General features: G+C 37.4%; 1 protein-coding gene across 1 annotated transcript in view; it reads right to left on the bottom strand.

Annotated features, from left to right (window-relative positions):
- Positions 1 to 833: 833 nt before the first annotated feature.
- Positions 834 to 22,859, bottom strand: part of crb2b (crumbs cell polarity complex component 2b) — a 38,128-nt gene continuing 16,102 nt past the window's right edge. Inside the window, exons 4-13 of the mRNA XM_066644908.1 lie at positions 22,026 to 22,165; positions 16,703 to 16,885; positions 16,439 to 16,552; positions 11,675 to 12,601; positions 10,415 to 10,974; positions 9,435 to 9,600; positions 7,579 to 8,446; positions 6,215 to 6,331; positions 5,389 to 5,515; positions 834 to 4,606 (exon numbers count right to left, since the gene is read on the bottom strand). Of these exons, the coding sequence (XP_066501005.1) occupies positions 4,385 to 4,606; positions 5,389 to 5,515; positions 6,215 to 6,331; positions 7,579 to 8,446; positions 9,435 to 9,600; positions 10,415 to 10,974; positions 11,675 to 12,601; positions 16,439 to 16,552; positions 16,703 to 16,885; positions 22,026 to 22,165 (3,424 nt within the window). The 3' untranslated portion in view covers positions 834 to 4,384. The remainder of the gene's footprint in view (positions 4,607 to 5,388; positions 5,516 to 6,214; positions 6,332 to 7,578; positions 8,447 to 9,434; positions 9,601 to 10,414; positions 10,975 to 11,674; positions 12,602 to 16,438; positions 16,553 to 16,702; positions 16,886 to 22,025; positions 22,166 to 22,859) is intronic.

The raw sequence follows: 22,859 nt of genomic DNA, 5'->3' as shown, positions 1-22,859 counted from the left end.
GCTCTCTATTACTGAAGTTGACAGTAAATAAACCATGGTTAAACCATGTTTACCTGTGAGTAACCTAAGGGTTCTAGACAAGAGCTAATTGCAGCTTGTCTTGAGTCTTTAATCAACCTCTCAGTTCAGAGGAGATTTGCACTAAAGTTAAACTCTGCTTAAGCTTTTGGACACTCCAGTGTTGATGGCCAAGCTGATCACTTGGCAGTGAAGCCACAAGCCACATCTACATTTAGATCTAATGTCACAAGCAATAAGGATTGGTGCTTCATGGGAACGTTTAATCTGCAGATCACACAGAAAGAAAAGCCAAGAACATATATTCAAAGATTTCTCAGGGTCATAAAGTGAAGTTGTTTTATACTAATTTGAACATTGTTAAAATATTACCAACAATTCCCATTTCTATCAACTACTTAGTGTTAAAATGTTTTGATATATATATATATATATATTGGAAAGTGATTAATTTCATATTAATTCCATATTTTATGCTGATTCTGTTATACTTTGTTTTAGGTTACTGTGAACTCTTTCAGAGTTGTTTGTCTCTTCTCTGCCTGTGTATCATCAGTTTATAACCTTTTCCAGCTCTAGTTTAAAATAAAACATCCTTACTCTCTTCACACATCCGTGACTCTGTCTAATTCATTCTCAACAACCTCAACCAACTCCTCAATCCAACAATTGGGCAAGCCAGAGCCAGGAGCCTATTAGAATTGAATTAAATTTTGCAAATGAAACACAAAGCTATGGTGAATTTCATTACACTTTTCATTTTTATTATTAATCATTTTCTGATCTATGATCAGCTATCAAAAATAACAGTGTAGATGATAAAAATACCATAATATTTTGTGGGTATAAATCTATAACAAATTCTACCCAAGTTAAAATTTAAAATATGCACCAGGTAAGACATGTACAGTAAAAAACATAGTACAAAAAATATACAGATACATTCATCACATCTCAGATTACAAATCATGATAGGAAAGAGAAAATGTAAAGAATTTTTCAGTGTGTCAACCAACCTGTCCAGTGAATATCATCTTATGGATAAAACAATAATAATAATAATAATAATAATAATAACAATAATAATAATAATAATAATAACAATACCAATAAAAAATATCCAGTGTTAATCAGATAACATTTACAAACCTATAGAACAAACCAGAAAAAATAATAACACTTCATTATATAAGTAGAGCTTTATCCAGTGACTGTAACACTGTACTTAATACAACAGGTGGAAAAATGTGAAAATAAACCAAACAGATCATTCTGATGCTTATAATCCTATGTTATGCATAGTCCTGCTAAAGGAAAACCAAATCAGTGCTTTAAAAATAATTACAAAATAGTGTTTTGGGGGACATATCCAGTTTTACCCTCCATGTTAGTTACTGCCAATTCCATTCACTTTCTCCATCATTCACATTGGGAAGGCTAGCACATGCTTCCACTGAGACACGGGAAGCCAGCCACCTTTCCAAATAGCTACTATTTCAACATGCTTGGAGGAGAACAGTTCTTTGTCAGCTGCAGACACTTGTATGGTCTCCAACCACCACTGAGTGATAAGAGCGAAGGAGGGCTGTACAAACCAGGCCATTTACACTCTCTTGGACTCAAAGCCTCTGAAACATGTCTGGATCAAATTCTAAATCTCCTGATGATAGAGCCAATGCTTAGACCTCTGCACCAGTCAGGAGCCTAAAAAAAGCTAATGCTACTAAAGTATGATCATAAAAGGCATGTGTGCTTACTTATTCATCTGAATATTTGATTGTCACATGTGAAAATATGTATACATGTCGTATTAGAAATGCATAATGCACTAATTAGGTCTATATTCAGCAATTTCATGACCTGTTTAGTGCACTACATTGGGAAAATTGAGTGATTTGGGATTAAACCTCTGTGTTCCTCTCATGCTTCATGGTGAATTTATGCCTCTCTTTAAGAGGTACCATGGCCCCCTACTGAATGGGCATGGTGCAACCAATTTCCATTTCATATTCATATTTGTTTAGACAGGGATATTTTCAAAGAGGAGGGAGGAAAAAAGGATGGGGCCTGTGCCACATTGAATAAATATTCATATTTTGTCCTTGATATTCACTTGATTATATTTCTTTACAGATCATCACACTTAAATGAATTAAACCGCATGCCTTGGCCTCTGTATTGTACTAATCTTCAACATAATACAGATATGTCCCATAACTAATGTGAGCTTGCTGAGCATTTTTATGTCTTCCTATGTCATTTTTAAGCCAGCTAGACCCAAATATTTTGGCACAAAAGGGTGACATCCAGTGAGTGGCAGGTCAAGGGCCACAAAATACTCAGAATGAAAAAGATTGTGACAGTTGTCAGTGATACTTGGCAAATGACTCAGTGTTGGAATTTTGCAATGACTGCCTGTATAAATCTCATACCACAGTTGCAGGAGATGTCATGTGGTAGGCCAAACAAGATTAGAGTAAGATGACAGTGTTGTTGGAACAAGTCAAGTCATATGCTAATAATGTATTCACCATTTCTAACTAATGTACATCGTCTAAAAAGCAGCTGTAGGCAAGTGGAATTACAAAATACTGTGCTAAAGTACAAGAGTGCCCTTCATTTACTTAATTTTCAGTCATTAGGCTGTAAGTTACATTTTACACTTTTTTTCAATTACATTTTTTATCAGGAATAAACAAAACATGTATTTAATTAAAAAATATGTTAATGTGTTTTTCCAATCTTCTATACTTTACAGAAGAAACTTTCAGTTTTACACAGACCCCTGCAGTGTTTATTTCTGAACAGGAATAAATTCTAATTAATAGCCTATTTAACTGACAATCAAAGAAATTAAGGGTGGTCTCTGACTAAAGCACAGTAGCGTATAACACAGTGTAACTACTATTCACAGATTAAACTACAGTGCGATGGACTGAACCATTAAACATCCAAAGGAATTGCCTGGTTCTTGAGATGAATGGCACTGGAAAAGAGGTAAAGAACACCACTGTGTTTGTAAGCTGCTTTTACCAAGTGACTTAATAAAGGAACACGAGGTAATACAAGGTGTAATTAATTTTTTTACGGCAACCCTGAACTGGATACAGACAATGAATGAATGAATGAATGATGAATTCACTGAAATCAGTTGTGAGGAAGAGGGAGGGGGGTTGTTTCCTACCCTTCTCCATGAATTGTATAGCGCAGGGCTGAGCTCAGTGTAGCAACGACAAGCCTATTGCAGGTCAGTGAATCATCACAATGATTTTGAAGCTGTAATTTTAAGGTAAAAATAGTACATAGTGTTCCTTTATATGATATTAGATTGCTGGTTTAATTAAATACCCCAAAACACATTTTAAATATGAAGAATGTCATTATACACAATTAGTATAAAAGACAACTAGGGCTAAAGGGGTGAACAAACAACATCAACTGTATCTTACATAGCATATGTACATTCAGCTTCAATGAATTTTTCCATAGTTCTTTGTTATAGGAAATGTAAAATCTCAGTCAATGACTTCAGTCAATTACATCCTATGATTTTAGTCTCCTATGGCAGGTACACAATGTGCTAAAACGTTTGGTTCAAACTCACATTGTGAACACCACTAGTATCCACTGAAGTTTAGAGTAACACAAGGATTTCTGGATTAAATTTGGATTTTCAGACCAGAAAATCTTTACAATACAGTGTGACTTCAGTAGACAGGGCATAGCTAAGTCTCTTGTAGAATTCACCCAGGTTCTCTGCTGCAGTACTTTGTAAAGTGTGACATGGAATAATCTTATAAGGCTGCTGTTATCACACAGATCATACTGGGCTTTGCACATGCACTGAATGGCCAAAAGATTGAGGACACCTGCTCATCCAGCATGTCTTCTGAAATGAAGGTTAGTAATCAGGTTTGTAACTGCCACAGCTTCTACACTTCTCTGGAAACATCTCAATGCCTCTCAAAGGGACTGATGTTCCAATGCTCCACAGCACAATGCGTGGCAACTTTATATCCATCTAATCCAGGGTTTGAATTGAGCTTAGGCTCAAATGCAGCTACGCCAGATTGTCTCATTTAATTTCATGCTTTTTAATGTTTTTACACAAGATTACCACCCAGTACTGACTGCATGTGGCCTGGGTATGCATTACATTTTTTACTAATTATAAATTATGGCAAATTTTGATGTATAGTAGAAAGCTTCCATATTCTGTGCAGGACCCAAGTAGTCCAAACATATCTCACCAAACAGAAAGTTGGTTTTGTCACATGTCTAGTCACCTGCACTGATGGTCCAGAATACTGTGTGATGTCAAGGTAACCACACCTAGTGTATTCCTTCATTTGTTAGCAGCCTTATTTTAAATCAGTCTCTCTTCTGGAGGTACTTTAAGCACACTGCCCATCTCCAGACGAGCTCCTGCCACCTCCTGCTGGCTTGGGCTGTATGTGCCCTCAGACTGCCGTTTCTTGCGGGCCGTGAGCACCATGCATACCAGCCCTACCACCACCAACAGTGCACCCAGACACATTAGTGGAATCGCCACCACCAGCCAGGGAATGCGGTCCTTATGAGGTTGCCTCTGTAAGTGGATGAGATAAAGTGAAATTAGCAGGCTGTAGACTGTCACTGTCTAAACAAATCATGTAACTCGAAAATTGTGAGGAAAAAACCTTCTTAATTTTCAACTGCAGTCAAGGTAAAATATTTTTCCCCAAGTAATTTTGGAGCATTTATATTAGTCTTTTTATCATTATATTTTCACACAATATGAAGGACAGCTGTTGTGTCCAAATGAAGTAAAACTTAAAATCAACAAAAATGGAAATACATGATTTTCTTTGACCATCTGCAATATGAAGATATTGTCATTCGCAATTCTTATAAATCAAAGGCTATAATCAAGTTAACATATTTTTTAAGTGGTACTGGTAGTAATCTGATTATATCTTTATGTAACACAGCTCGGATTTTGTTAGAGGTCTGTGAATAAAACAAATCTGATCTTTCTAAATAACATTTAAATTAGTAAATTGGATACATCTGATAAAATAACCATTGAAATCATGGCCTTGTTATCCACAATGTTTTCACTGCACATGCACATATCACTATCCTTATCATCCAGTGTCAACAGTATGTCAGCACCAGTTAATGTAATGATAAAAAGTGAGCATGAGGGTCCTGTCAGGGCATCTGTTCACTGGAATGTAAGATATGGAGATAAGATAAGATATACAACTGTAAGATCTGAGAAAAACAACAGATTTGAGCAATAATCTCAATTTAGCCCATCATCACTGCAATAAAACAAGGAATTTCTGGACTAAAGGACAGCAAGAAAAAAAAAAAGACGGTTCTCACAGTAGCTTCACAGTTGTCCCCACTGAAGCCTGGAAAGCAGTCGCACAGATAATGATTCTGTCTGTTCATGCAGGTGGCTCCATTGAGACAAGGGTTAGACTGACACTCATCTATATCCACCTCACATCTAAAAAAAAATGGAAAATTAAAATTATATGATACATTTAGTTTTTTGTGCATTTTTGTGTATTAAAATATTTTTTTGTTGTTGTTGATTTGTTTGAACTGGGAAATATTTAGTACACTTGCTTTATGTTAATTTTAAGAGAATTTCAGTCGAAACAATTTATTCAAAAATACAGTACTGTGCAGAAGTTAGGCACCTAAGACAATTATATATATTTAAACTAATGCCTTCTCAGTCTTAACTAATGCCAAAAGCATGGTGCTTGTGTAAATTTATATATATTCACAGTAAATTCAAACAAATAATAATATAAAACTTTTTTTCCATAAAATATAAGGTTTGAGTGAGTTTAAAAACAATGTTTTGTTCATATTCTCCTTGATTGCAAGAATTCTATTGCAATAGAATAAAAACAGTAAAATCAGGTATTGGATGATAACCTCAAGTAATACAGACTGCTACAAGGAGAGATTTAGATTTAGATTTAGATTTATAGAGATTTAAAAGTTAAACCAACACATTGACACACAGAACTTACTGGAATAATGTTATTTGATTTATTCTAATGTTGGGCGTTATTTGTTGTTTGTTTGTTAGCAAATAAACACTTACTGTGCAGATAAATAACTTTTTTAATGTCAACCTGGTGCCTAAAACTTTTGTACAGTACTGTATATCATATATTAATATTACACTCACTTGTCTCCAATGTACCCAGGTTTACAGGTGCAGTTTGCCCCCCAGAGTCCATCCATGCATACGCCTCCATTAGTGCACTGCACATCTACTTCACATTTTAGAGGAGGATAAATCCACCTGTTGGCCACACAGACATAAAAGAAAATGGTGTATTTATAGCTTACAATTCACTGATCTATGCCTGTTTAGAAGTTAAATTGCTCAGTGATCATGAGTCCCAGTACATATCTGTTGATTAGATCTGTCATGATTCACCTTCAATTGTACGGGCTGATTGCAGAAGTTGTTAGGTTTAGCAATCATATTAAGTAGTTACATCTGCCCTGGACTAGTGCCCTGTCCAGGGTGTGACCCTGCCTTGCCTCCAATTGTTTCTGTGTAGGCTTTGGACTCACTAAGACCAGGATGAAGTTGTTATAGAAGATGAATTAATGGATGAATATTTAAATTATGTCACTATGAAAGCAAGGAAAGGAAAGGCATGCAAGTAAGTGCAGAGATTTGGGGATTTTATTATACCAAGTAATCACAGACTACATTAACAAAAGATAGGGAAAAGGGAACTAAACATAAAAAGGGAAATCAACCCTGTGAAACATATCCTGAAGAAATAATCTGACAAAACTATGTAAACTGACCGAAAGGCCAACAAGCGATGTAACTGAACAAATAGGAATACTAAAAGATGACAAAGGAATACAAAACAACTAAAGTAACATGAGAGAAGAACACAAGAAAAGGGGCTGGCAAACTAAACTCATGACAAACACACACACTAATCGAAATTAGGAGAAACCATACTAGGACAAACAATAATAAATACAGATAATAAAGAATGATATAAAAGGGAGAACCACCAGGACACCGAAGAGAGAGATTGGGAGAAAAGCCAAAACCATGAAAAGTCTATAGTGATTAGAACCTAGCAAAGGTGGAGATCAGAGAAGAAAGGGACTAGATATGTAAAAAGGGACAGACAGAGAAACCTAGGGAACAAACCACAACCATAAAAGACAAACCTTAAACAAAGAAAATGTATTACAGAAAAGCAAAACAGACAAACATGCCTCTGTCCCAGCTTTGTTGTTGTGTGTTGCAGACATTGGTTTCTAAATTATTTTATATTATACAAATATAATTACATTTGTGATTGAAAACCAAATATAAAATCTTTTCTTTTCTTTGTTCAAGTGAATTAACAAACAATATATTTCAGTTTTTATTGTATAGATATTCCATTTCGAAAATAGTTAGGACCCTTGACACACACATATCAGCACATGTCAGCGCTATTTATGACTTACCACAGAACAATGAAGGGGGACAAAGAAGGACACAGCTGGGAAGCAGTGTCTCTTACTCACTGGCAGTTTGGACCTCTGTAGTCTGGTGGACAGGTGCAGTTGTATCCACCCACTGTGTTCATGCAGGAGCCTCCATGCTCACAAGGATGCTCCTGGCATTCATCCACATCCTCATCGCAGCGTGGGCCTGTGTAGCCTCTGGCACAATCGCACTGGTATTCCCCCAGCAGGTCCCTGCAAGTCCCATGGACACAAGGCCCTGAGGCGCATTCATCGATGTCATCTTGGCAGTGTTCACCTCCCCATCCCGGGGCACAGTCACATCTATAGTGGTTGAAGACATCCTGGCACACACCATCATTATAACACAGTTGTGAATGACACACAGGGGCGCTAATGCACCCCAACTCTGGCTCTGCCAATCCACCATAGCGGGTGAACTGTGGGCCCTGCGTCCCTTCCACCTGAAGGCCTTCCACCAGTGGAAGATACACTCCCCCAATCCTGACCTCGCCAAGACATCCAGTGAAGTTCTCGGCCAGCCACACCGTGGAGTGGTTGAAGAAGTCCAAATTGCCAGCAACTACTCGGCTTAAGCCAGCTGCTTTCCCATCCAAAAAAAGATGCCAACGTGATAACAGATGGCGCGCACTTTTTCTGACTTCCACCCGATGCCATGCTCCATCAGAAACCTCCACACTACTCGCAAAGGCCTGCACATCCAGACTGTCGCCACTGCGAATCTTGACCAACAAGGAGGAATTGATTAGTCCCATGCAAAAGAACTCCAGGCCACTGGAGGCACGCAGAATGGTCCCAGTATCTTCACGAGTTCTCAGTTCCACAGAAACCATTGTCACAGAGACAGATAAAGACCCATTGGCTGCATACTTTAAAGCATTGTTCTCAAATGTGGCATTGGCCAAGCCTAAGGTAAGATGTGCATGGAGCAGATTGAAGAAGAAAGTGATTAAGTTGTACAGCTTAACAAACAAAGGGATTTGTAAAAACCAATAAGGTTAAGAAATTTTTTCTTGCAAACTTAACACATGCACATGGTAAAATATACTTTCAATATCAATGCAGTACATTTTCTATCAAAATGGCTTCTGTGTGCCAGTGTAAAACAGCCTATCGTTGTGGGGAACTGCAGTTCTCTCTAGTTTGTTTACGTTCAGAAGCTTTGTGTCTTTTAAGGTGGAATGGTATGTTTGAAGAGAAATTGACTGATTGATTGTTCGTACATAGCTGAAGTTTAATTTGCCTGTAAGTTTTTATTCACTGTTTGAATTACCAAAGAAACTTGTTTGCATCTTGAGTTGTTTAGTTTTGTAGCACCTTTGCTTTGTGTTTACTTGCATGCTGTTAACAAGTCTCCTGAATTTAGATTGGGTTCCTACATATATAATCTGAAACAGCAAAAATAAGCCAATATTGCCCACATATGGAGCAGAAATAGAGCAATACCCTCACCTTTTTTCATGATTTTCAACATTTGGAGGGCTCATTGTCATTTCTTTGCTGTGATCATAGAGAGAGAGAGGAAGCCTAGCAGGTCTGTCTGAGCCACTATGTGTTTGTTCTCTGCATTTAACCCAATCAGTGCAGTGAACTCACACATTTGCACACACACTACTGAAAACTAGGAGGCAGTTTTCAGCACTAGCCACAGCTTCCTGGGGAGCAGTTGGGGGTTAGGTGCCTTGCTCAAGGGCACTTCAGTCATGACGTTGCTTTCAGTTCTTGACAGTTTTTCTGTGGCATTTTTATTGTGAATATTGATATCTGAATTAAATAATATTTACTGAAATTAAGAAATATATTGTGCTATAAATTGTGGCCATATCATCCAGCTCTATGTGAATTTTATAAAAAGTGTTTGATTACAGTTGTGAGTGTGGCCTTCATGTACTCACACTCATATCCATCAGGCAGGTCCACACACTGGCTCCCCATGACACAGGGGTCACTAACACACCACACTCGTGTGTTGCATGTCTTCCCAGTGTAGTTCAATGGACAGGAGCACAAAAAATCATTCCATTTGATTTGGCACTCTCCTCCATTCATGCAAGGGTTCATCTACAGAAACAGAGCAAACATCATATTCAGGCAGACCAAGGAACCTTCTAAATATGATTTGAAAAAGTGAACGTATTTGTTTCATGTCATCAAACCAATGTCACCTTATGATGACTCTGAAAAATTAGGCATGTGGACATGAACAAAAATGATAACCATCGGTTTTATAAAGAGCATGTGCCCACTTTATTGTCAGATATTTAGGAACTTGCTATTAAGGTACCATGTTTTTTTTTTTTTTAATAAATTCCATAAAGATCATGGCTCTTTAAGGGATGTGTGAAGGTGAAGAACCTTTTAATGGTTTTAAACTCCATCACTCAATCTTAGGGTTGTTTTCCTTTAAACATATTAGCTAAAATAGTTCTTTATTGAACTAAAAGTGGTTCTTCTATGGCATCACTCAAAGAAACTTTTGTAGCACCTTTATTTTTACACGTGTAGTCCAGGGGACAACATTACAAGTTTAGGCGTTGCAACTTATGAATCTCCCCATGTCTGTGTAAGTTTCCTCCATGTGCTCCAGTTTCTTCCCATGGTCCGAAAAAACACATGCTGGAAGATGGATTTGGCTATTGAAAAGTGTCCATATGTGTGAGTGTGTAAGGGACTGGGTGAGTTTGCTATGCCCTGTGATGGACTGGTGTGGTGTCCAGTGTGTGTTTTGCTCCCTGAATTGCGCCCATTAGAGAGGATAAAGCAGTTATAGTAGATGAATGAATGAATAAATGAAATGAAAAACAATATTAACATGACTAAAGCACTTCTGTTACCTGCCAATAAAATTTACCTCTCAACAAAAGATAACACTTACCCTACATGCTTGGTCACTGACACAGTCCTTCAGTAAATTATGTGAAATACTTTGTAAGTAGATGGGGTATTCAGGCTTTTGGATGATTTTATCCAAGTGCATGTAGAATTGTTTGTCATCCAACCGCACATCCTGTAGACACCCTTTGAAATGGCCACCCCATGGTGCTGTATCATCTACTTCAGGAAGTCCTCCAAGATATGCCACATCTCCTGCCTCGACTTCAAAAGCAGTAAAATTCCCAGGACTAAAGAGTAATTCTGTGTGATTGAAGTACAAATATCTTCCTTGTATGTCTATAGTGACAAAGACTTTCTCCCCATTTGTGATGAATGCAGAACTCCCTCTAATGGAGGAGTACACCCCAACATGAACTGTGCCTCTTCGCAGAAACACAGTGAAGTAGGCTCTGTTTCCTCGTTTTAGTTGGAAAACTAAGCCATCATGCTGGAGCGATCGCAAGAATATCGACACTGAGATGTTTCCACTATGCTTCTGAGTTATGGGAAATGCAGCAAAGCTTCTGTTACGCTCATGGTTGAATGTCCAGAAAGAGTGCTCTGAGGATGAAAGATATATATATATGTATATATATATATATATATATTTTTTTTTTACAAATTGTGTTATTTGTAAATAGTAAATGAAGCTATTTTAAGACCTCATCCACATGTATCTGGATATTGAAACTTGAGATTTTCCTCCCTCTGTTTTTGAAAATTTCTCCATCCAGATGGATATGAAAGTGTTTTTTTATGCCAGTCCAGTAGGGGGGCATATTACCTCTTAATATGAGACATTAAAACACCACAAAGTGGTGTTTAATACCAAACCACTCTATACTCCCTATGTAGTGCACTAAGCAAATCATGAAATTTTTGAAACTAGATCTTAATAGTGCATTATATATTTCTAATATAACATTTATATTTATTATATGTGGGAATCTAAAATCTAGTGCAATCTGCATGTATATATTGTAGTTTAATATCTTATGTAATTCACTTTATAGGGAATGAGGAACTGTTAGAATTTCAGCTAGAGACAGGCATGTGATTTCCTGGTACAGACAACATCACTGACAATGGAATTTTCAAAAGTCTCCACCATGGAGATCCATGTTTTCAGTTAAATTAAATGCCATTTTCATGTGTACAGGAGGTCAAAATGCAGAAATACCCATGTACATGTAAACAAGGCCTAATTCATAAACAATTATTGATTAAACATAAATTTGTAAGCTCTGGTTTACAGACTTACCATGGTCACAGATATTTCCATAAAAGGGTCTGTAGCAGTCACACCTGTAATCTGTCCAAAGGTCTACACAATGGCCTTGCTGGGAGCAAGAATCTGCATGGCACCATTCAGTCTTTTCACAGCCCAGCTGGATGTTTATCACCTGCTCTGGGGGAAGGTTCTGGGGCAGAACTGACTGATCATCAATGAGAAAGTCCTCCAAGCAACCAATGAATCCCTTCCTAGACTTTGTTTTGCCCAAGTATTCTTGTGGGACCCCACCAATGTACACTTTCTCCAAACCATTTGAGGAGGAAAAGAGGAGTTGATTGTGACCTCCATACTCAACCCTGTCCTTATATTCTGAAATTACAACCAGTTTCTCATCCACAGAGACAGAAACGCTGTGCCAATGTCCATCATTAAAACGTCCAGGAATCTGGACCACCAGCTTCAATTCCCATGATTCTGCCATGGCAAGAAGATTTCCATTATTTATCTCCAGTGAGATGAAATGCTCTGGACTTCCCCTAAAGAACAGAACTACATTAGGCAATGTTGTCCTGAAGCTCATGTTGACGTGAGGTACATAACGACCTATTTCTCCATGTGTCATGTTATAAGGAATGTCCAAAAACACATAACTTTCTGAGGAGAATGAGAAAGTGTTGGGAACATTACACTTGTCACCATAGAAACCAGGAGAGCACTGGCAACTGTACACATGCTGGTCTCCATAGAGTGAAGGCCTACAGGTGGCTCCATTTTGGCAGGGATTATCCATACACCCAGTCAGAGGAACATCACATTCACGGCCACCCCAAGGTAACTGGTCAGGTACAGGTTTTGGGCATTTACAGGTGTACTCATTGATGCCGTCTTCACACGTGGCACCGTTTTGACATGGATTTTTTTCACATTCGTCGATGTTCATTTCACACACTACACCTAGAATAAGGATCACAAGACAAATCAATGAGTATATACACCAAAACTGACTAACCATAACATTATGACCACGTCATAGTTTCTGCACTCACTGTCCATTCTGTCAGCTCCACTGACCACACAGGTGCACTCTGTAGTTCTACAATTACAGTGGATCCTCCGCAGTGTTGCAGTGACACTAACATTGTGGTGGTGCATTAGTGTGAGATTGGTAGGAGAGGATCAGACACAGCAGTCCACTCATTGGTTCACCTTGTAGATGAAAAGTCGGTGAGAGTAGCTCATCTGTTGCTGCTCAGTTTGTGTTGGTCATCCTCAAACCCTTAATCAATGGACACAGGAATCCACCCAGAGGACACTGTTGGCTGGATATTTTTGAATGGTGGACAATTCTCGGTCCAGCAGTGATATTGAGGTGTTTATCAGCTCCAGTAGCAACACAAAAGATGAATGATCCACCACCCAAATCATAACTACCCACTTAAACAGTATGGTTCCACAAGAGTTCCTTATCAAAGAAAATGGTTCTGTCTACTCTGTGGTGGTCCTGTTGGGGCCCTAGACAAGTGGTCAACTTTCAGTAATTGTAGAACTACAATGTGCTTCTATATGGTCAGTGGAGTTGAGAGAATGGACAGTGAGTGTAGAAACAAGAAGTTGGTCATAATGTTATGGTTGGTCATAATGTTATGGTTGGTCATTGTATATGCAGGATGTGGAATTCAAAAGGCAAACTCAAAATTTTAAATGTGAATTGTCTTTACTTTACATTCATCAGTGTATCACCATACACATTATTGCTTATAAATCTTGGACTGCAAATAGTAGGTGTAATTTAATCTGACAATCAAGCTTGTTTTTTTCCAGTCAATTCAGCTGGCAGATTTGAGGGGGTATTATTAGCTTTGTTAATACAACAATTCAATTGTTCGATACATTAATATTGATGTTATTGATGTCCTGTATTATTGAATTCAATCAGTTTCTAATTATATACTGTCTTAGTACTTGGGCAGGCATAGCCTGGTGGTTAGGGCTTGTACTGGTACATGGTACTGGGCTTGTAACCGGAAGGTTGCCAGTTTGATCCCCAGAGCCGGCAGATCATGACTGAAATGCTCCCTGAGCAAGGCACCTAACACGCAACTGCTCCCCGGGTGCTGTGGCTAGGGCTCGCCACCCCTCTGGGCATGTGTGCTCACTGACCCCTAGTCAGGAATGTCTGGAAACACCTGACAGATCTGCCGCTCTGCATGATCCATTATTAAGTGTGGATCCAGCTAAAAGATTTAGTCACAGTCTTAACTATGACTGAAACTGAAAGGTTGCATAATATACGAAGGATGCATTGTCAGTAGCTACCCCTCCTGGCCATTTGAGGTAACCATTATGTGGTATGTAATTTAGACAACCTTTTAAGGGTCTCCATTACTGTCAGAAAAACGGTCACTGTGGTGGTACCCTCAAGAGTACATACCATCTGTACCTTTAGTTAGGACACATAATTGTATCTTATTCTATTATAATTGTAGATTTTAAAATTGTGTTGATTTCATTTCATCTCCAGGACTTGTATTATGTTCTTTTATTTTACAGTTCTATAAGAAAAGATTACAAATATTCACCTCTCCTTCTGGAAAACAGTCTCCCTCTTTTAGGGGGGAACTAGATTTTAAAACCACTGTGTGTAACTTTAGTGTCCAATAATGTAACTCTATTGTACCTTTCTTTTCTGAGAATGATAGATAACACAAAGCTTAATTATTTTTTCAAATTTACTAATAAGGTCTGTCTAGTTAACTGTTAATCCAAGAGATCAATTTTCCCTCCTGGGAAACAACAAAAAATGATCTTACCATCTCTGCATTTTGAATTTGAAATGAGTTGAAAATATATGTTGCAAACTTAAAGATAGTTTTAGAAAACCTGTACAAGGTAAAGTGTTCTGTGTAGTGTTAGTGGTTAATTATTTAAATATTGTTATAATACCTACTTATCAATACAAAGAAAAGCAAACCAAACTAATTAAAATAAAAATAACTTTCAGTCTTCACTAAAACACACTGACACTAGGTTGAAACATACTTTTATCAAACTTAAACATAATGTCTCGGCATTTCAAACCTACACTTCTGCAGACATGAGAAAACGCACCATTTTCTGAGCTTTGCTAAGTCCTCCACCCTTTGCTAATGGAGGCAGGCTGTGCCAGGAGCACCATGGAAAGCACGGAGATGCTTTACCTGTCAGGGAAATCAACCCACACCAAATCAGTGCCACTGTTAGTCCTCTCATCCTGCCAAACGTCCGAGCGACAGTAATGTTCCTCAACAGGGTGAGCTGTGGCGGACACTGACAGAAAAGTGACAGGTCCCGAGGCAGCTGTCCACCAACTCTCACTCTTACTCGCTCTCCCTCCCCCTCCCTATCTCTCTCTCTCTCTCTATCTCTCTCTCTCTCTCTCTCTCTCTCTCTCTCTCTCTCTCTCTCTCTCTCCGCCTCTTTCTCTCTCACATATTTTAACACACTTTCAAACACATACACACACACACAAACTCACACACAAGGATGAGTCCATTACCACTCCCCCACCACTGAGCTGCCCTGGCTGTGCTAATCATCAACCCTGCCTCCCTCTATCCCTCCCTCTCTGTCTCCCTCTGTCTCCATCCCCTTCTCCTTCCCTCCCTCCCTCCCTCCCAACCCAGCTGGTTCCTGTCAATGATGACAAAAGAATGCCTGTCCATCCAGGCCAGCAGCAATATGGTTAACATTACTGGCCTGTGGCAGACTCATTACACACAACATGATTTCAGCAAGAAGATGGGGCTGAGCATAAATCCTATAAGCACTGAGTGAAATATTTTAGAAGATGTACATTAATTTACAACTTCATGCAAATGTTTTAAACACTGAAGGTGATTTTGTTAAAGGTCATCTGACTTTGACAACTTGAAAGCTTGAAAGATTATATATTTTTCTGTAAGTTTAAAGTCATTAGGTAAATTCTTATGAACGCTGCCCTACAGCAACACTATTACGACAAGGTCAGTTTTCTCTCTGCAATCTCCTTTGGAATCAATAAAATCTTAAATTTAATCTTAATGTAGATACAGACTGGTATATTGACTAAATAATAAAAATCATAACACCCTGTGCAAAGGAGAAAGGTCTTTGGCGGTTTGCACAAATGTCTCCATACACATTTGCTTTGTTTTAGTGCTGATCAGGCCTAAGGAGCTTTTTTCTAATCCTCTGCACTAAACTTCAAACACACATGCAGTCCAGGACAAACACTGAAGAAGCCAGCATATGGCATCTACAGCTGTTTTATTCTCCCTCTGCTTTCTCTTCTTATTTTCTGCCTTTATGTTTTCTGCTTCAAGACTATTATTTCATTCAAGTTACAAGTGCACAAGTGCTGTAACAATTGCTTCAAACATGTGTCTGATGTCACTGTAAAAGAGTTGAGCTGTTTCACATTGGATTGTGTGTAGAACGGAAGAAAATCAAAGCCAATTGTACAGCCCCAGACCAAGACAGCAGTAAGAATGAGAGGCAAGATTAGGATTAGGGGGCTCAGTGTGAATCAGGACACAAGGGCTATGCTAGAAGACATGCTGGGATCATGGAGTGAGCTCTCCTGAGCCATGTCTTTCAGCTCCACTACTCGACCATTTAGTTACACTGTCTGCCTGAAGGAAGACTGGACACTGCCCATGGCAATACGACTTCAAAAAACCAAAAGGTTCATTGTCTTCTTCTTTTAAAAAAATCAGAGAAAGAGCACAGCCTAGACAATAAACACCAACACAGTCTATCACAGACATATCTCACCTGTAAACCCTGGAGGACAAATGCACTGAAATGCATTAATCATGTCCACACAACTTCCCCCATTTTGGCAAGGCATCAGTTCACACTCGTCTATGTTAATAGAGCAGTTTTCACCTGCGAATAAAAGACAACAAAGAGCATTACTGTCTGAGACCAATTTAAAGAACTGTCTCAACAGGTTATTGCACCTAACAAGTTAACAGGTTTGAAAGCTGTGACAGGTAAATCAGATCTTGGATCTTTAGTAGCTTTAGTAATGCTCACCTGTAAACCCAGACTGACAATGGCACAGGAAGCCAGCAGCATTAATGTAGCTAAAATCCACTTGAAGCTGAGACAGGACATGGTAGTGGGTCCTGTCTGACTTCTGAAAACATTCTCCACTGTTCTCACAAGGCTGAGCCGCACACTCATCTACATCCACCTCACAGTTGTGCCCCTCATAGCCTAGAACAGAAAAAAACATCAGATTTTAGTTTATAGTTGAATTATTCAACACTCACTCTAGGTTTATTAGCAAAATGTGCAAGCTTTCAGCTGTTTGCAATAAACCAATAAAATAAGAACAATTTAAATAGCTCAACACAACTAATATGACAAGAGGAATCTCCAAATACAAAACAAAATATCACTTCTAATGACTAATACAGTCTCAGAATTATTCAACCCCTTCAAGAAAAGTGTCTTTGGTGCTTAGTTGAGCAGTCTTTTGCTGATATGGCCCACTATATATACATAGCCAAATTCGAGCTTCTGGCAGCATTCCTGAAGAAAAAAGTTTTAATTCAGAACAGCTTTCATAATTTTATGTTCATATTGGAATAAACAGTCTTGCAATGTTTACCCAAAAAGTAATTTATTATATGGATAAATATCCTAAATTAATAGTTTACACAATATGCAAAACGGGTGGCACGGTGGTGCAGCTCCAGGTACCTGGAAGTTGTGTGTTCAATTCATGCTCTGGGTGACTGTGAGGAGTTTGATGTGTCTGCGTGGGTTTCCTCCCACGGTCCGAAAACACATATTTTTTTTATTATTATTTAGTTTCTTCATGCCCTGTGAAGGACTGGCGCCCCCTCCAGGGTGTATTCCCACCTTGCGCCCAATGATTCCAGGTAGGCTCTGGACCCACTGCGACCCTGAACTGGATAAGCGGTTACAGATAATGAATGAATGAATGAATGAATGAATGAATGAATGAATGAATGAATGAAAGTTTCTTCACTGCTAACACTTTTGTACACACTCAATATGGTTTACATTCTTTGGAACATTAATGAGCCACCTCAACCATCACCAATGTCCAGCAACCCTCTGGATGATTTGATGGCTGTCAATCTCCACCAGAATGATCAGTTATTTGGTACAGAGCTGACATTGCAAGACAGGAAACGCTCCCTTGACAGGGTGCCACTATCTCACAGTTTCACACACTCAGTCACTCGCACATGTGATGTTTAAAGTTGTTTTATCTTTTGAATTCTTGAAGAAAAAGGAATGAATCAGAGACCACTTTCCGAACTGTTGAAAAAAATTATAGATATTAATTTTCCTTAAGGATACTCAGACTTTCTCATCAGGTGAGGCAACCAGAGCTGATGGCCGTGGTTGTGAATTTAACAGTATTTTTTCCCAAACTAACATTCCTAATATGGAAAATTCTGTCATAAATAACAAACAGCCCAGCTCTATTTGCACAGCAACTATGTGTCTTCTGTTAAGAAGGGGAATGAGGATAAAAATATATTGGTATTCATTCATTTTGATCAAACTGGATTTAGACTTGAGAGATATTCATCCTGTAATATATTTCTAATAATCTCTATGCAGACCATGATTGGATCAATATATCTAGACAATTTGTATTTTATTTTTTATTAAAGGCAACATCTACGATTGTGGGGATATGCTGTTTAAATTTGACATTTGTTTACATTCCGAAGCTCTGTGTCTATTAAAGCAACACTAGGCATCACTAGGTTGCTATTACTCTCTCTGTAATAGAGAGAATAGAGCCTGTTGTTGCTACTCTGCATCCAGCACTGCAGAAAATGACTGTTATTGGTACATAACATAAGTTTAACTTGTCTGTAAGTAATTGAATCACTTCAGAAACTCATTTGTTACTTGAGTTATTTATTTTTGTTGCACTTTGCTTCTTTGAGTTTTTAGTTTTGTTGCTGTTGGAGCTCTCCTGAATTTAAAGTCAGTCCCATCTACAGCAAAAACATATTATTAATATTAAACACCAGAGTAGGAACAGAACAATATCTTTATCTCAGTTCATGCTTTTAAATTTTTGGAGGTCTCTTTCCTGTCTAGCCCTCTAGATGCTGTATTTCTGCTGTGGATAGAGAGAGAAAACCTAGCAAACTGGACAGAGACCAATTAACAGACACTGGGGTTTTGTAAACAAAAAATATATACTGAGTTTGAGCACACAAACAGTCTGAAGAGCTAGAAAATGGTAAGAAAAAATAAAATAAATTAATTAAAATAAAAAAGTGTTAAAAACCATGTTTCCTTTAAGTTAGAAGACACAGAAATTGACAGAATGCTGATGACTGCTTGTCTCAGATCCATTTAACTACTTTCTAATCAGTTTGACTATACTCAATCTTTTGTTGAGCTACAAATTTGTCTAGCTACACCATCATGTATAAAAAAAATGGTTTTAAAAAAATGTTTCTTTGTGGAAGCGAACTCCTGAACATTTAAACTGGTAAATATATCCTCTCATATCTTAGGTTTTAGATTTATAGTGTATGCTAGATATGTTTTTGATACTTTAGAATTACACTTATAAAGGTTTTAAATGGTTTAAGGTCTCTTTATTAATAGTTATTAATGTTGTTGTTAATACAGTAACAGTCATTGATAACCAGTTATAGAAATCATAGAAATGGCAATGGTGACATTATTTGCCAAATAGTGAACCCACATCCATCTACACTGTTAAACCTCAGATCTTGCCAGACACTGACCTTACTTTGTGTTCTGCAACACTCAGCATTAAGCCTGTCAGCTTCAGCACATATTTGTTAATATGTTTTACCATTTAACCCTCTGGGTTTCCTCAGCTTTTTCAAATTTTCATTCAAATCTTAAATTCACATTTACATGCACTTCATCTCCATGTTTTTTTTTATTATTTTTATTTTTTTAATAATATGGGTTAACTCAATTAACTCTTTTGGGTCTAAGGATATTTTCTCATTTTTTGCAAATTTTGTGAAATTTCTGTAAAGTACATGGATAATAATTACGTTGCCCACGTTTTATATCAAAATGTTCCGAACAATCTCAGCTCGCTCATTACGAGATGCCCATATGACCTAGAGCATTGTATGAAGAAATAATCTGTCTCTAACCCTGAAAAAGTTAAATATGATTTTAGTGAAAACATCCCTTTACTTATGTGGTTTAATTGTTTTGTGATTGAAATGGTCTTACGGTCACAAAAATAGGGGACTGTGTGAATTAAATAGTGTATAAATGTGTAATAAACATCTAAAATTAAATTTAGTAAAATAATTTATTTAGTAAAAGTGCCATCTCTTCCTCTATAGGACAAAATTATACACATTAATAACACTTACGTTACTGTGTAAAAGGTCATTGTCTGTCCATAGGTACAGGCTTTACTATGTAAAAGCTATTGTAAAAGGGACTTGAACCACAACCCCAGGATCTGTGTGACTGTGACATTACCTGCTGTGCCAAAGCTATATATGAAGAGCAGAGGACAATATAAAGAACTTAAAATTTCCACTGGAGACCTAAGGTGAGAAGATTCTAGGGACAAAGTCTGGACAAACCAAAAGATACAACAGGAATGAGTTCCAGAATTAAACTCAGTGGGTTAACCAAATTAACTGCTCACTTCTCAGCACTTTCAAAAGAAAACGCAAGGGTGAGCACAGAGTTGTAAGAGACCTCCTTGAATGCAAGGGCAGGTCCAGTCTATGTTCTTAATTACTAAATAAGGGCTATGTGCCTCCCTCTGGTAGCCAAGGTTACGCTAGGATGTTTACTGTAAAAAATGTTTTCTTTACAATTAAAAATTTTCTTTAAAATTGATTTTTTTCTAAAGTGGAAAAGATGATGAGATGAGATGAGATTTTCTAATATTTGGGGTAATTTTTATTCAGGTTTTTCCATATTTACATGCAAATCTTATAGATTTTTTACACCACTGGTCAAGTGATACGTTTTTGCTACTAAAACAATTTGTACTAAAACAATTGTTAAAAAAACCCTCTGCACAGAGCCCATGTAAATTTAAAAGGAACATTTAATTTTATTTAATTATTTTAACACTTAGCTAATATTTATTGCATAATATGTCTCTTTGAACTAGTAACTTAGAATCTGCAAAAGAAACAGACTTTTTAAGTTACACACACACACACACACACACACACACACACACACACACACACACACGTATATATATATATATATATATATATATATATATATATATATATATATATATATAACTAGCTTTTGTTGTATTGTTATCCAAAATTCTAATTAAATCAATCATATATTTAATCAACAAACTGAGTTCAATTAGATTTTAAAAGAAAGTCAAATCACTAAATATTGAAGTGCATGATCCACTGTTAGAATGTGCAACTGCTTTTTCTGGCCTCTAGAGGTCAGTGTGTCGTAAAATTTGGTAAATTATTGCAGGACTGTCTTGTACATCCCTGAAACACAAGTCCCATTAAAGCACAGCAGCATGCACCATTCAAAAAATATGCTAAATTTATATTTACCACAAAAACAACCATGATTTAAACGGTCAGAACCAGATAGATGTTTATATTAAAAACACACTGCCAGATACAGCAAGATGTGGCAGAAATACAAGTGAGAAATATGTATTGTTTTCTTAACCAGAGTAATATAAATGCCCTAAAGAGTTTTTGGTGGGAAAGAACATAATTTACATAATCTCATTTTTAACTGGGGCAGTGCAGTAGCACAACAAGTAGTGTTTCTGTCAGACAACTCCAGGGTTCCAAGGTTGTGTTTTTCAAACCACACCTCAGGTCATCCTCTAGCCCCTTTCACACATGCACGTTAACCCAAAAGGAGGAGCTGTATGTATGAACACAAACACCCATGACAAAAAAAAAAAAAATCAGTGTAAACTCTGAGTGAGCGTGTGTGAACAGGGTTGCTAATGTTCTGGAAAATCACACTGTATCTCCTGCATGTGCATGTGCCATCCAACACCTAAAGCCCGCAGAACATTTCCAGCTGCCAGAACATCCTGTAATGGACTGCCACCCTGTGGAGAGTGTGTTCCTGCCCTGTGCCCAATGATTCCAGTTAAGTTCAGACTCACCACAATCCTGAACCATGTAAAACGGTTACAGATAATGAATTAATACATTTTAAATGGTTTGCAGAGGCATGCACTGTGTGTGGACTTTTTTGCTGTCCTAGTACATTAAATATTAACTTCCGTCAAATGTGGGTACAAATTAAGTTTAAATCAAGACACATTAACGGCATCTGCACTTACATACACAGGACTCTAAAAGTGCATAATAATAAAATAGTAGATTACCTGGCCAACAGTGGCAGGTGTACTGGTTAACTCCTTCCTCACAGGTAGCTCCATGATGGCAGGGGTCAGACGCACACTCAGGAATGTCCTCCTCACAGACTTCTCCCATAAAACCTGTTCCACTGCACTCACACTCATAGCTGGAAATAAAAAAGGAACAGGAACACAAAGTACAATCATTTATTTTAGGGGATTAAAATACAGGTACATATACTGTAGAGGCACATACTAATTAACTGATAGGAACCATATGTAACTAACTTGGCATTTTTTTTGGTTTGGTTTGGTTCTTAAAATAAAAAGTTTTAATGAATTATAGTAACCAACAAAATCATTCTTAAAGAAGGTATAACAGGGATGGATGGACATGATATTTACCCATAACAATAAATTAACTATTACAGAAATGTCAAATGCAAGATTATCAACATGACACTGTATATGAATATATTGAAATTTACGAATGTTACTTAATCCATGGGGTAACCAATCATAAAAATCATTCCAAATTGTATTTGTAAGTTTACATAAAAAGTTCAAACAAATGTTCTAGAGTTTCTTTTACTGAACAAAAAGTGGTGGTTGTATCTGTCTTTTGTTTCAAATATTTTGTTTTGTTAGTACTTAATCTTTTTTGTGACTCTTGTAACTGCTCAATTTTGTAGGGAGAAAACATTCTCTGTAAGATCAATTTCACAAATATTTTGCCTGATTTTAAAATTCTATAAGGTATATGTAAAACAAAGTCTGGATTCTAATCAAATTAATTGATTTTTCCATTCATTGAATCATTGTCTGTAGCTGCTTATCCAGTTTATGGGTGTGGAGCCTACC

Source organism: Hoplias malabaricus, chromosome 14 (genome assembly GCF_029633855.1).
Source record: "Hoplias malabaricus isolate fHopMal1 chromosome 14, fHopMal1.hap1, whole genome shotgun sequence".
NCBI classification, from domain to species: domain Eukaryota; kingdom Metazoa; phylum Chordata; class Actinopteri; order Characiformes; family Erythrinidae; genus Hoplias; species Hoplias malabaricus.
The sequence above is the reverse complement of the archived record's forward strand: the minus strand, read 5'-3'. Positions and strand labels throughout refer to the sequence as shown.